Source organism: Oncorhynchus masou, chromosome 23 (genome assembly GCF_036934945.1).
Source record: "Oncorhynchus masou masou isolate Uvic2021 chromosome 23, UVic_Omas_1.1, whole genome shotgun sequence".
Classification (NCBI taxonomy): domain Eukaryota; kingdom Metazoa; phylum Chordata; class Actinopteri; order Salmoniformes; family Salmonidae; genus Oncorhynchus; species Oncorhynchus masou.
In genome coordinates this window covers 22336421-22351750 of record NC_088234.1, presented here as the reverse complement: position 1 = coordinate 22351750, position 15330 = coordinate 22336421, and the positions used below count along the sequence as shown (strand labels likewise).

Below are 15330 nucleotides of genomic sequence, written 5' to 3'. Positions count from 1 at the left end.
ATTTTGCCTTTGAGTTGTCTCTCTGAAATTGTCTTACTCTTTCAAATGACTGTCTTGACTTGTTGACTGCTCGATCCACACAGCAGACATTGTGGGCTAGGTTAGGAATGCTGTGTTACACTTGTAGGGCAAAATTTTACATGGCGTCATTACGTCATGTACTTACGTTATATACAGTTGAAGTCGGAAGTTTACATACACTTAGGTTGGAGTCATCAACTTGTTTTTCAACCACTCCACAAATTTCTTGTTAACAAACTATAGTTTTGGCAAGTCGGTTAGGACATCTACTTTGTGCATGACACAAGTAATTTTCCCAACAATTGTTTAGACAGATTATTTGACTGTATCACAATTCCAGTGGGTCAGATGTTTACAAACACAAAGTTGACTGTGTCTTTAAACAGCTTGGAAAATTCCAGAAAAGCTCCTGATAGGCTAATTGACATCATTTGAGTCAATTAGAGGTGTACCTGTGGATGTATTTCAAGGCCTACCTTCAAACTCAGTGCCACTTTGCTTGACATCATGGGAAAATCAAAAGAAATCAGTAAAATAATTGTAGACCTCCAAGTCTGGTTCATCCTTGGGAGCAATTTCCAAATGCCTGATAGTACGCAAGTATAAACACCATGGGACCACGCAGCCATAATACCGCTCAGGAAGGAGACACGTTCCGTCTCCTAGAGATGAACATACTTTGGTGCGAAAAGTTCAAATCAATCCCAGAACAACAGCAAAGGAACTTATGAAGATGCTGGAGGAAACAGGTACAAAAGTATCTATATCCACAGTAAAACAATCCTATATCGACATAACCTGAAAGCTCAGCGAGGAAGAAGCCACTGCTCCAAATCCGCCATAAAGCCAGACTACGGTTTGCAACTGCACATGGGGACAGAGGTTGTACTTTTAGGAGAAATGTCCTCTGGTCGGATGAAACAAAAAGACTGTTTGGCCATAATGACCATTGTTATGTTTGGAGGAAAAAGGGGGAGGCTTGCATGCCGAAGAACACCATCCCAACCGTGAAGCACGGGGGTGGCAGCATCATGTTGTGGGGGTGCTTTGCTATAGGAGGGACTGGTGCACTTCACAAAATAGATGGCATCATGAGGGGGGAAAATTGTGAATATATTGAAGCAACATCTCAAGACATCAGTCAGGAAGTTAAAGCTTGGTCGCAAATGGGTCTTCCAAATGGACGATGACCGCAAGCATACTTCCAAAGTTGTGGCAAAATGACAAAGTCAAGGTATTGGAGTTGCCATCTCAAAGCCCTGACCTCAATCCTTTAGAAAATTTGTGGGCAGAACTGAAAAGGTGTGTGCGAGCAAGGAGGCCTACAAACCTGACTGTTACACCAGCTTTGTCAGGAGGAATGGGCCAAAATTCACCCATCTTATTGTGGGAAGCTTGTGGAAGGCTACCCAAAACGATTGACCCAAGTTAAACTATTTAAAGGCAATGCTACCAAATACTAATTGCATGTAAACTTCTGACCCGCTGGGAATGTGATGAAAGAAATAAAACCTGAAATAAATCATTTTCTCTACTATTATTCTGACATTTCACATTCTTAAAATAAAGTGGTGATCCTAACTGACCTAAGACGGGGAATTTATTTACTCAGTTTTAATGTCAGGAATTGTGGAAAACTGAGTTTAAATGTATTTGGCTACGGTATGTGTAAACTTCCTACTTCAACTGTAGGTATGCACGTCAGCTTTGACATTGGTTTTGCACATCGGCGTTAAACTAGACATTGGGCCCATGTCGATTTTGAAATTTTTAGCTAATATTGTCTGATTCTGATATCTTCACAGATATATTGTGCATCTGTAGTAAATATGAGGTGATCGCGGAATAGAAAAAATATATATCTGAAAATGTATATTTCCAAAATCTTAGGTCATTTCTGAAACTATAGTGCAATAGGCTTTGAAATAGGCTTTGCATGAACAATAGGGAATCAGTGTTAGGAATCTGAAATATGCTGATGTTATACCAGAGGCTGATGGGAGGAGCTATTGGAGGACTGGCTCATTGTAATGTCTGGAATGGAATTAATGGAACAGAGTAAAATGTGGTTTCGATATGTTTTATGTGTTTGGTACCTTGCTATTCAACAGTATTGCTCCACAACATCACAGAGCACCTGTTTCAGGTCGACTAACCACTTGCCTCACAGGCGATTTCCTCTAAATGTCATTCATTGTCTATTTAATTGAAGGCACATTTATGGAAACCCAGTGAAAACCCACAGCAGCAGGCAAATTCAAGCACGTTTGATACATTTTTGCATGATTGACATGTTGTTTCTTTGAAGCCTGCACCTGAAGGTAACGCAGGTGTTCGATGCAATGCAATACAGCAAAGGCTCAACAGCAAAGGCTGTAGTAGAATGTAGTGGTTTTAAACAGGGTATTTCTGAAGTATCGCAAATAACATCTCCTTTCCTCTCTCTCCATATCTCTCCCTCCCTCCCAGCCATGGCCATGCTGCAGGCCCCCCAGGCGCTCCAGAGCCAGCCAGCAGCCCCAGATGGTGGGTGGGGCTGGGTGGTGGTGGGGGCCCTGTTTGTGACCTCTGCCCTGGTGTTTGGGATAATCCGGAGCATGGGGGTCTTCTTTGTGGAGTTTGTGCAGTACTTTGGGGAGAGCGCCCAGGCTGTCTCCTGGATCACATCCATAGGGTTGGCCATGCAGCAGTGTGTCAGTGAGTGTGTGTGTGTGTGTGTGTGTGTGTGTGTATATATGTACATAGGAGCGGAGGGTAATGCCCCATGTGAATGCTCATACAAATGATCCTTGGTCCGTTGTACATAGTGTGATGACTGGTAGTTAAACCTGTGTGTGTGTGTGTGTGTGTGTGTGTTCCCCAGGTCCATTTGGCACAGCGTTGTGTAATGGATACGGTGCCAGACCTGTAGTGATTGCAGGAGGTTGTCTCTCTGCACTCGGCTTCATCCTGGCCTCACAGGCCACCTGCGTCACACACCTCTACCTCACCTTGGGCATCATCTCAGGTACACACACACACACTTGGACCTAAAAACACTCACATGCTATTTTCTGTCTCTCTTTTATGTCCAAAACTCTGAACATACAGTATATAACTCTTTCTCTCCTCCTTCACCCTCCGGCCTACCCTCCAGGTTCGGGCTGGGCATTAGTCTTCACTCCTATGGTGGCGTCAGTGATGCAGTACTTCACCCGGAAGCGCTCCTTGGCCATGGCGCTGGGCTTTACGGGCGTGGGCCTCTCGTCCTTCGCCTTCTCACCCCTCTTCCAGCTCTTGGTGGAGATGTACACCTGGCGGGGGGCCCTTCTCATCCTGGGGGGCCTCAGCCTCAACATGGTGGCCTGCGGGGCCCTCATCAGGCCCCTGGGGACTCACAAGGCTGTAGCTGCGGTAGGAACATCCATTTACATTTTTTGTAATTTTAGCAGATGTTCTTATCCAGAGCAATTTGGGTTAATTACCTTGATCAAAGGCACATCGACCTCCTGTAACGTCCTCTTCTCTCTCTCTGGCTGACTTGTCAAAACAAAGTTTTCAAACATTGGATATGTTATTTTGTAATAGGACTCATGTGGGTTCAACCTTTATACAACAGGAACAGTTACAAAACAAAGTATCTGTGTTGTGTAATCTTGCATGTGACGTCTTGTTTGGGTGCCAGCAGTGTTTGATGGATCTGCTTTCAAGGTTTTAAGTAATTTGTTTCAGCATCAGTCTCTTTCTCTCATGCTCTTCTTCACTCCTCTCCTCGCTCTTTCCAGCTGGCCCCAGGTGAGAGTGCCTGGTCCTGCGCCTCCCTCTTCCACCGGGCCTACTCCTATCTGGAGCTTTCCCTCCTCTTCCAGCGGCCCTTCCTCACTTACAGCCTGGCCATCACCTTCTTCAACTGTGGCTACTTTGTGCCTTACGTCCACCTGGTGGCCCACAGCCACCACGAAGGCTTCTCCCAGTATCAGGTTTGAATGAGCCTATTTCACAATTACATCACTATGTAAACAATGTGATTTTAGAGATTATCCAAAATGATTATCGATTACCAATTGTTTTTTTTTTCAGTTTTTGTTGCTCTGGTTGGTAGATGCATAGATTCATGTCAACTGTTTCAATCTTATCCAGGCTGCCTTCGTCATCTCAGCCACGGGTGTGACGGACATCGTGGGCCGTGTGGTGTCCGGCTGGGCCTCGGACCTGGGCCGTCTCCGTCTGCCCCACATGCTGGTCCTCTGGACGGGCCTGTTGGGCCTCTCCCTCCTCGTGCTGCCCCTGGGCTCCCTGGGGGGGTCCTACACGGGCCTGCTCATCATCAGCCTAGCCTATGGCTTCTGCGCCGGCGCCATGACTCCCCTGGTGTTCTCGGTGGTGCCGGAGATCGTGGGCATGGAGCGGATGCTGGGTGCCCTGGGGCTGCTACAGATGATCGAGAGTGTCGGGGGGCTGCTGGGGTCACCGCTGTCAGGTACGAGAGATACTGGAGAAGAGTGGAGCAGCTGTTGACTGCAGTTGGATGTTGAAGGAATTGGGGATCGATTGCAAAGTGCACTCCTGTTCTCCAAGTTTGGCCACCTTTGCCCTAAGTGTTGCTCTAAGGACATTTTTGTTCTGTTGACCCTGTAATGGTTGAGGTCAAGATTGGGAACTCTTCTGCCTTCTGTCCTCCCCTCACCTGCATGCTAGCTCATCGATCTCTCTACGTATATATTTTTACTCCCTCCCCAGGTTGGCCCCACGTGTTTCAATTCTTTATGGGTGACCTTGAGGTACCATGTAAGTGGAGAAGAGGCCATATGTAACCTAATAGAGGCAGCGTTATCCATCGCGCCACAAAAGCCGCGGCCCTTGCAGAGCAAGGGGAACAACTACTCCAAGTCTCAGAGCGAGTGACGTTTGAAACGCTATTAGCGCGCACCACACTAACTAACTAGCATCGGTTACACCAGCCTAATCTCGGGAGTTGATAAGCTTGAAGTCATAAACAGCTCAATGCTTGAAGCACAAAGAGCTGCTTGAATGAATGCTTACGAGCCTGCTGGTGCCTACCACCGCTCAGTCAGACTGCTCTATCAAATCATAGACTTAGTTATAACATGATAACACATAGAAATACTAGTTAGATAAAACCGTTCCATATTTTATCTAACAGGTGGCATCCCTAAGTCTAAATATTGCTGTTACATTGCACAACCTTCAATGTTATGTCATAATTACGTAAAATTCTGGCAAATTAGGCGGCCCAAACTGTTGCATATACACTGACTCTGCGTGCAATGAACGCAAGAGAAGTGACACAATTTCACCTGGTTAATTTTGCCTGCTAACCTGGATTTCTTTTAGCTAAATATGCAGGTTTAAAAATATATACTTCTGTGTATTGATTTTAAGAAAGGCATTGATGTTTATGGTTAGGTACACATTGGAGCAACGATACGCACCGCATCGATTATATGCAATACAGAACACGTTAGATAAACTAGTAATATCAACCATGTGTAGTTAACTAGTGATTATGATTGATTTTTTTTTTATAAGATAAGTTTAATGCTAGCTAGCAACTTAGCTTGGCTACTTACTGCATTCGCGTAACAGGCAGTCTACTTGTGGAGTGCAATGAGAGGCAGGTGGTTAGAGCGTTGGACTAGTTAACTGTTAGGTTGCAAGATTGAATCCCCGAGCTGACAAGGTAAAAATCTGTCATTCTGCCCCTGAACGAGGCAGTTAACCCACCGTTCCTAGGGCGTCATTGAAAATAAGCATGTGTTCTTTAACTGACTTGCCTAGTTCAATAAAGATGTAAAAAAATAATTAAATAACAATTCGGCCAAATCGGTGTCCAAAAATACCAATTTCCGATTGTTATGAAAACTTGAAATCAGTCCTAATTAATCGGCCATTCCGATTAATCTGTCGACCTCTACTCTTGACACTTAAAAATGTCAGCTAGTCAACACAGGGTCAAATCAGTTGATGATTAGCTAACCATGTTAAACCCTTTAACCTACCTATTGGATATTAATTCATTGTTTTATCACTAATAAAGGCTCCATATCTAAATCCACTGTTGACACATAAGAAATGTCATCTAGTCAACACTGGGTCAAATCAGTTGATGATTAGCTAACCATGTTTAAACCCTTTAACCTACCTATTGGATATTAATTCATTGTTTTATCACTAATAAAGGCTCCATATCTAAATCCACTGTTGACACATAAGCAATGTCATCTAGTCAACACTGGGTCAAATCAGTTGATGATTAGCTAACCATGGTAAACCTTTAGCCTACCTATTGGATATCCATACAGTCCAAGTGCTTTATTGCTCTCACTCTCTGGCCATTTGACCTCCCACACACTTTCTCCATCCCCCCACCTCCCCTCTAGGTTACGTTTGGTTATGTTCTTATGCTCTCTTCTGTCTTGGTCTCTCTCTCTCAATTCAATTTAAAGGGTTTTATTGGCATGAGAAACGTATGATTACGTTGCCAAAGCAAGTGAAATGGATAATAAACAAAAGTGATATAAACTAGTTCCAAAGGAGTAGACATTTCAAATGTCATATTTTCTATATACAGTGTTTTAACGATGTGTAAAATAGTTAAAGTACTAAAGGGAAAATAAATATAAATATTGGTTGTATTTATAATGGTGTTTGTTCTTCACTGGTTGCCATTTTCTTGTGGCAACAGGTCATAAATTGTGCTGCTGTGATGGCACACTGTGGTATTTCTCCCAATAGATATGGGAGTTTATCCAAATTGCTTTCGAATTCTTTGTGGGTCTGTGTAATCTGAGGGAAATATGCATCTATAATATGGTCATACATTTGGCAGGAGGTTAGGAAGCGCAGTTCAGTTTCCACCTCATTTTGTGGGCAGTGTGCACATATCGGCCTGTCTTCTCTTGAGTCAGTTCTGCCTACGGCGGCCTTTCTAAATAGCAAGGCTATGCTCACTGAGACTGTACATAGTAGAGGTCGACCGATTAATCGGAATGGCCGATTTAATTAGGGCCGATTTCAAGTTGTCATAACAATCGGTAATCTGTATTTTTGGGCGTCAATTTCCGATTTTTTTTTTTTATACCTTTTATTTAACTAGGCAAGTCGGTTAAGAACACATTCTTATTTTCAATGACTGCCTAGGAACTGTGGGTTAACTGCCTTGTTCAGGGGCAGAACGACAGATTTTCACCTTGTCAGCTCAGGGTTCCAATCTTGCAACCGCAGAGTTAACTAGTCCAACGCTCTAACCATTGCACTCCACGAGTAGCCTGCCTGTTACGTGAATGTAGTAGAAGCCAAGGTAAATTGCTAGCTAGCATTAAACTTATCTTATAAAAAACAATCAATCATAATCACTAGTTATAACTACTGATCCAGTTTAGCAGGCAATATTAACCAGATGAAATTGTCATTTCTCTTGCGTTCATTGCACGCAGAGTCAGGGTATATGCAACAGTTTGGGCTGCCTGGCTCATTGCGAACTAATTTGCCAGAATTTTACTTAATTATGATATACATTGACGGTTGTGCAATGGAACAAGAATATTTAGACTTAGGGATGCCACCCGTTAGATAAAATACTGAACGGTTCCGGATTTCACGGAAATAATAAACGTTTTGTTTTCAAAATGATAGTTTCCGGATTCGATCAGATTAATGACCAAAGGCTCGTATTTCTGTGTGTTATGTTATAATTAAGTCTGATTTGATAGAGCAGTCTGACTGATTACGGGCCTGCTGCTGCTCATTCATTCAAACAGCACTTTTGTGCGTTTTGCCAGCAGCTCTTCGCAAGCAACAGCGCTGTTTATGACTTCAAGCCTATCAGCCTAATGGCTGGTGTAACCAATGTGAAATGGCTAGCTAGTTAGCTGGGTGTGCGCTAATACTGTTTCAAACGTCACTCGCTTTTAGATTTGGAGTAGTTATTCCCCTTGCGCTGCAAGGGCCGTGGCTTTTGTGGAGCGATGGGTAACGATGCTTCGTGTGTGGCTGTTGTCTATGTGTTCCTGGTTCGAGCCCAGGTAGGGGCAAGGAGGGGGACGGAAGCTATACTGTTACACTGGCAATACTATAGTGCCTATAAGAACATCCAATAGTCAAGGTATATGAAATACAAAATGGTAGAGAGAGAAATAGTCCTATAAATACTATATTAACTACAACCTAAAACCTCTTACCTTGGAATATTGAAGTCTCATGTTAAAAGGAACCACCAACTTTCATATGTTCGCATGTTCTGAGCAAGGAACTTAAACGTTAGCTTTTTTACATGGCACATTGCTTTCTTCTCCAACACTTTGTTTTTGCATTATTTAAACCAAATTGAACATGTTTCATTATTTATTTGAGGCTAAATTGATTTTATTTATGTTTTATATTAAGTTAAAACAAGTGTTAATTCAGTATTGTTGTAATTGTCATTTGGCCGATTAATCGGTATTGGCTTTTTTGGTCCTCCAATAATCGGTATCGGCGTTGAAAATCATAACCCGTCGACCTCTAGTACATAGTCAAAGCTTTTTTACATTTTGGATCAGTCACAGTGGTCAGGTATTCTGCCACTGTGTACTCTCTGTTTAGGGCCAAATAGCATTCTAGTTTGCTCAGCAATTATCTTTTTGTTTTCTCATGATTTGGCTGGGTCTAATTGTGTTGCTGTCCTGGAGCTCTGTGTGGGGTTTGTGGACAGAGCCCCAGGACCGACTCTTCTCCAGGTTAATCTCTCTGTAGGTGATGGCTTTGTTATGGAAGGTTTGGGAATCACTTCCTTTTAGGTAGTTGTAGAATTTAACGTCTATTTTCTGGATTGTGATAATTAGCGGGTATCGGCCTAATTCTGCCCTGCATGCATTATTTTGTGTTTTACGTTGTACACAGATTATACACTGCTCAAAAAAATAAAGGGAACACTAAAATAACACATCCTCGATCTGAATGAATGAAATATTCTTATTAAATACTTTTTTCTTTACATAGTTGAATGTGCTGACAACACATGATCAATGGAAATCAAATTTATCAACCCATGGAGGGTCTAGATTTGGAGTGACACTCAAAATTGAAGTGGAAAACCACACTACAGGCTGATCCAACTTTGATGTAATGTCCTTAAAACAAGTCAAAATGAGGCTCAGTAGTGTGTGTGGCCTCCACGTTCCTGTGTGACCTCCCTACAACGCCTGGGCTTGCTCCTGATGACAGTCTGTGGTGCAACGTGGCGTTGGTGGATGGAGCGAGACATGATGTCCCAGATGTGCTCAATTGGATTCAGGTCTGGGGAACGGGCGGGCAAGTCCATAGCATCAATGCCTTCCTCTTGCAGGAACTGCTGACACACTCCAGCCACATGAGGTCTAGCATTGTCTTGCATTAGGAGGAACCCAGGGCCAACCGCACCAGCATATGGTCTCACAAGGGGTCTGGGGATCTCATCTCGGTACCTAATGGCAGTCAGGCTACCTCTGGCGAGCACATGGAGGGCTATGCGGCCTCCCAAAGAAATGCCACACCATGACTGACCCACCGCCAAACCGGTCATGCTGAAGGATGTTGCAAGCAGCAGAACGTTCTCCACGGCGTCTCCAGACTGTCACGTCTGTCACATGTGTTCAGTGTGAACCTGCTTTCATCTGTGAAGAGCGCCTCCATACTCTGGACACTACGCTGCCAGACACAGCAAAACTTCTTGCCACAGCTCGCATTGAAGTGCCATCCTGGATGAGCTGCACTACCTGGGACACTTGTGTGGGTTGTAGACTCCGTCTCATGCTACCACTAGAGTGAAAGCACTGCCAGCATTCAAAAGTGACCAAAACATCAGCCAGGAAGCATAGGAACTGAGAAGTGGTCTGTGGTCACCACCTGCAGAACCACTCCTTTATTGGGGTGTCTTGCTAATTGCCTATAATTTCCACCTGTTGTCTATTCCATTTGCACAACAGCATGTGAAATGTATTGTCAATCAGTGTTGCTTCCTAAGTGGACAGTTTGATTTCACAGAAATGTGTTTGACTTGGAGTTCCATTGTTGTTTAAGTGTTCCCTTTATTTTTTTGAGCAGTGTATTTTTGCAGAATTCTGCATGCAGAGTCTCAATTTGGTGTTTGTCCCATTTTGTGAAGTCTTGGTTGGTGAGCGGACCCCAGACCTCACAACCATAAAGGGCAATGGGCTCTATGACTGATTCAAGTATTTTTAGCCAAATCCTAATTGGTATGTTGCATTTTATGTTCCTTTTGATGGCATAGAATGCCCTTCTTGCCTTGTCTCTCAGATCGTTCACAGCTTTGTGGAAGTTACCTGTGGCGCTGATGTTTAGGCCAAGGTATGTACAGTTTTTTGTGTGCTCTAGGGCAACAGTGTCTAGATGGAATTTGTATTTGTGGTCCTGGTGACTGGACCTTTTTTGGAACACCATTATTTTGGTCTTACTGAGATTTTCTGTCAGGGCCCAGGTCTGACAGAATCTGTGCATAAGATCTAGGTGCTGCTGTATGCAGTGAACGCCTTTGTGAAGGCGTTGGCTCGGGTTTTCTAGGTCTCTATGTTGTTGGTTGGACAGGTTTCTCAATTTCATTCTAAGGTTTTTGCATTCTTCATCAAACTATTTGTCGTTGTTGTTAATTTTCTTAGGTTGTCTGCTTTAATTGTTTATACTTGATAGGGAAGCTGAGCGGTCAAATACACTGTTTAGGTTTTCTACTGCCAAGTTTACACATTCACTTTTACAGTGAAACATTTTTTCTAGCAAGTTGCCTAAAAGGGATTGAATTTGTTGTTGCCTAATTGTTTCTTGGTAGGTATCCACAATATTTTCATTCCATCTAATAGCATTTCTTAATATTATTCAGTTCTTTTGGCTTTGATGCCTCATGATTGAGTATTGTTCTGTTCAAGTAGACTGATTTTATTGTGATCTGATCGGGGTGTCAGTGGGCTGACTGAATGCTCTGAGAGACTTTAAGATTGAGGTCAGTGATAAAGTAGTCCGCAGTACTACTGCCAAGAGATGAGCTGTAGGTGTACCTACCGTAGGAGTCTCCTCAAAGCCTACCATTGACTCTATTTTCTCACACTTTTCACATTCCCTCTCTCCTTTTCCCTATCTGTGACCATCTGTAGTCTCCTAACAATCTCTCACCCCCTCTTTCCTTCCCTTTCCCGTATGCCGCTCCTTTTCTCTCTTCCAATGGTTGTCTAATGCCTGCCTCTCTCTCCCTCTCCACCCCCCCTCCTTTTTCTCACTCTTCTGGTTTTCTCTAATACATTTTCTCTCACTCTGCAGGTTTGTTGAAGGACCTGACAGGCAGTTACACAGCCTCCTTCCTGGTCGCTGGTGGTTTCCTTCTGCTGGGTACCATGGTAATGGCCACTTTGCCTCACTTCTTCTCCTGCACCGACCAGCGGCCTCTCCAGAGACACGCCCCTAACTACAACAACAAGCAGCAGAACCAGCAGAGCCCTGAGTCTGGCCTCATGACCAACTCCCTATCAGAGAAACTCAACCACATAGATACCATACCGTACTCTCAACCGCAACTGGACCGCGACAGCCTCCAGCCGGAACCAGAGGTGTACATGCCTTTAAACTGAAGCATAACCGATGATGCCACTACTATATGCTGATTGGTTGCGGTGCGTTAGCAGCCATACCTTACTTAGCCAATAGGGCGGCTGAATGCCTAGTTTCTCAGTGGAGTTTCCCCATTGGTCTGGGGAGTACATGGTTAAGGCGCACGAGTGCTACAGGTTTATATTCCGAAGTCGTGTACATTTGTGGAGGAGGAAGACACAGACAGCAAGGCAAAAATACACATGGGCAGTGTGGGATGTCTACCGTACACATCCAACCAGTATATCGTGTTACATATGACTTGGCAGTGTTATGACCAATGGCATTTCACACGCATAGCTTCTGACCAGAGGAGCCTGGTGGGAGGATCTATAGGAGGACGGGCTCATTGTAATGGCTGGAATTGAATCAATGGAACGGTATCAAACACAGCAACCATATGGAAACTCCGTTCCATTGATTCAATTCCAGTCATTACAATGAGCCCTTTCTCCGATAGCTCCTCCACCACTCCATATGTCACCATGACTTTCAGAATTGGCTCATGTGAAGTCTTATTTCGTTTTCAAGCTGTCGAGAAAAGGTCAACATGGTGGGTGGCATTCAGTATAAGACGTCCTCAGGCAACTCGGCTGGCTATAGATCACAGACCATATCATGTGACAGACTAGTTCATGGCATATGTCCAACATTTTTTACCCTTCTCTCTCTCTCCATCCAAACAGAGCCTTGGGGTAGCCCACAGTCGGCTACCATATCACTGCGGGATCAATGTAGGTGTACTCACAAGATCAACCACATCTGGATGGCAGAATGTTTATTTTGTAAGGAACTTCTAAAAGCTAAACAAGGAACCGTTCACACCAGGGCCACCATTAGCATTCAATATCTTCAATGAGAAAGGCTTCTGATTTGTTATTTTAAACACATCAGTCGGTCTCTATCTGTACCCATACTAAATAGGTAGAGGGGAATGTGGTTTGAGTTCTTTCCCCCACCCAACTCTCTGACTTGTCTAATCTAGTAGGCTATGCGTGAGTAAGATTTAAGGAGCACTAATCTGTTTTCTTTTAATCATTCTCTGGAATGATATATTCACATGAGTCATTTGGTGTTCTATGCCGAAAAATGGATGATTGTCTTGTACTTCTCTGACCCCTGGTATTATCAAACTAACTCGAGGCCACAGTCCCATAGTCGGGCTGCTATGAGGATATGACGAGTTTAATTCTAAAACGCTGTATGTCAATTTTCAGAAATGTTTGTAAATTAACTTTTGTAGTTTAAAGAACTTATTAAAGAGATCGGTGTGTTTTTTTTCACTATCTAATCATGGCACGGGGTTGTTCAATGACAGACATGTCATTGTTTGGATTCGATCACTTGGTGGTTTTATTTCGGAGAGATAAATAATCATGTTTTGTTGCGAAACGCTATATATCCACCTCATTCTCGGAGGAATAACTAGTACTGCTAGGTTTAACACAGTCAAATGTAATAAATAACAACATTGTTTTCAGAAAGAACTGCACAAATGACATTTGTTACATCAATATAAAAAAATGAAACTATAGTAATATGAGATCTGTAGGCTGTAAAATATTTCCATTTGACAATTCAGTAATTTATCAGACACTCTTATCCAGAGCGACTTAGAGTTCGTGCATTCATCTTCAGATAGTTAGGTGAGACAAACACAAAATTCGAGCTAAACAATGGGTATATAGAGTTTTGCAAATAAATAAACACCTAAAATCTATGAATTAAAAGTCTGAAAACATGTTTTACACCCATGAAAATACCCATAAATCATTTCTGATGAAAAAAATGTGGGAAAATGGGTGGATATAGCGTTTTTGGAACAAAACTCTTCATATAGACAGTATCTTCCTCATGTACAATAATGTAATACAATCATATCATATTTTGGACTAAACACCAAAGGAACTCCAAAAGATCGAGCTTAGTGTAGATTGAAGAACGGCCTCTATTCGTCGGGGCATGGACTCTACAAGGTGTCGAAAGCGTTCCACAGGGATGCTGGCCCATGTTGACTCCAATGCTTCAGTTGTGTACAGTTGTCAAGTTGGGCTGGATATCCTTTGGGTGGTGGACAAGGGATCATAGCTTTCACTCTACATCTTGAAAAGAGCACAAGGTGTTTTCCCAAAGCAAGTATGGAATAGGCTACCTACTGGCATGTAGTCACTCACTGGCAGTGTGCTCTCCTAGTTTCCAGAACTTTCTCAGTTCAGTCAATCAACGCAATTTTCTGTTTACTGAATATCAAGTGCTGTTGAAATTGTATGTAGTTACACTCATGTGAATATCTCTTGTTCATACTTTATTTCCATGTTTTTTTTGTGTTTTTTTTGCAAGGTGAGGGCTAGACAATTTTGCCCCCAACCCAAATCTGTTCATGCTGTCTTGCAACTCCTCTGGTCATTGTCCCGCCGAACAGTTTGACAGATCTGGGACCAGGCTAAGACTATCATGATCTGGATTTGGTTGGCAGAGCACTTCTAGGTAATCTAATTGGTCAGTTGATACTTTTGTCAGTGTTTACATGCACACCAGAGGAGGCTGGTGGGAAGAGCTATAGGAGTATGGGCTCGCTGTAATGGAATGGTATCAAACATGGAAACCATGTTTGACTCCATTCCATTTATACCATTCCAGCCATTACAATGAGCTGTTCTCCTATCGCTCCTTCCACCAGCCACCAATGATGCACACAGTATTCCAGATTATAGCTCATATCACATTTAAGGTCCTGTTTAGGATATGCTGTTTACATGCACTGTTGCTATCCCGATTATATGTATTTCTGTATCCATGAATAAACAAAATATTCCTCATTTGCCCAGGGACGGCAGGATCATTTTTTTGACGGAATTTCCGACATTTAAGTAGGCTATTTGTTAGTCAACTTGTCTATAACTAGATACATGCAGCTTCTCTTCTGTCATTACTTGGTGTTGGTGCTCTAGAATACTAAATTAAGCCTTGCTCACCAGAATGTCATAAATTGATAGAATGAATGCATCATCAACAATTTTGTTGACATCAGTAAAGTTTTGTCTTCCATTTCTGCTTCTCTTGAGGGACCGGGGAGATTACCCAGTGGTGGGCCGTCTGGGCCAGCGAGGCCTTCTCTGCTGGCCTAAACATCATCAGAATATATTTTTTTTTAAATATATTTTCCCACAAATATGTATTAAATTATTCCCCAGAGTAAGAGTTACACTCTTCATTTCATAGCGTTCCTCTTGGTTGCACTGCTTCCAGCCCCAGGTTGAGATTTGGAGGGCTGGTCTTTATGTTAGATATTTTATCCAATCATATTCAGCCATCATGTGTTGCCAGGGGTCTAAAATCTGCCCTCAGGCCTTCAGAATCAACAGTGCGGGCGCTTGTAGCTTAAAGTGATTGGTTGACAATAAATTTTAATTTCCAATCAGCTTTAGAGTTGTCTATTGTACGCCTGCTGGCTGGCTCCAGTGTTACACAGGAGCCAGCTAGCAGGCGTAGTGCCTGCACGTCTTTTGATTGGATTACCAACTAGGAAACTGAAATTGATCAACGATTGATCAACAAATTAATTTTTATTTATTTATTTCACCTTTATTTAACCAGGTAGGCAAGTTGAGAACAAGTTCTCATTTACAATTGCGACCTGGCCAAGATGATAAAGCAAAGCAGTTTGACACATACAACGACACAGAGTTACACATG

General features: G+C 42.9%; 1 protein-coding gene across 5 annotated transcripts in view; it reads left to right on the top strand.

Moving 5' to 3' along the window:
* Positions 1–14455, top strand: part of slc16a13 (solute carrier family 16 member 13) — a 41051-nt gene extending 26596 nt beyond the window's left edge. For 4 of the 5 annotated variants that reach the window (XM_064931629.1, XM_064931632.1, XM_064931631.1 and 1 more), the window contains 6 exons: positions 2491–2718; positions 2885–3028; positions 3158–3414; positions 3786–3980; positions 4141–4480; positions 11308–14455. In XM_064931629.1, the coding sequence (XP_064787701.1) occupies positions 2493–2718; positions 2885–3028; positions 3158–3414; positions 3786–3980; positions 4141–4480; positions 11308–11615 (1470 nt within the window). In that variant the 5' untranslated portion in view covers positions 2491–2492 and the 3' untranslated portion in view covers positions 11616–14455. The remainder of the gene's footprint in view (positions 1–2490; positions 2719–2884; positions 3029–3157; positions 3415–3785; positions 3981–4140; positions 4481–11307) is intronic. The other variant, XM_064931633.1, reaches the window with a different exon arrangement.
* The last annotated feature ends 875 nt before the right edge of the window (positions 14456–15330 follow it).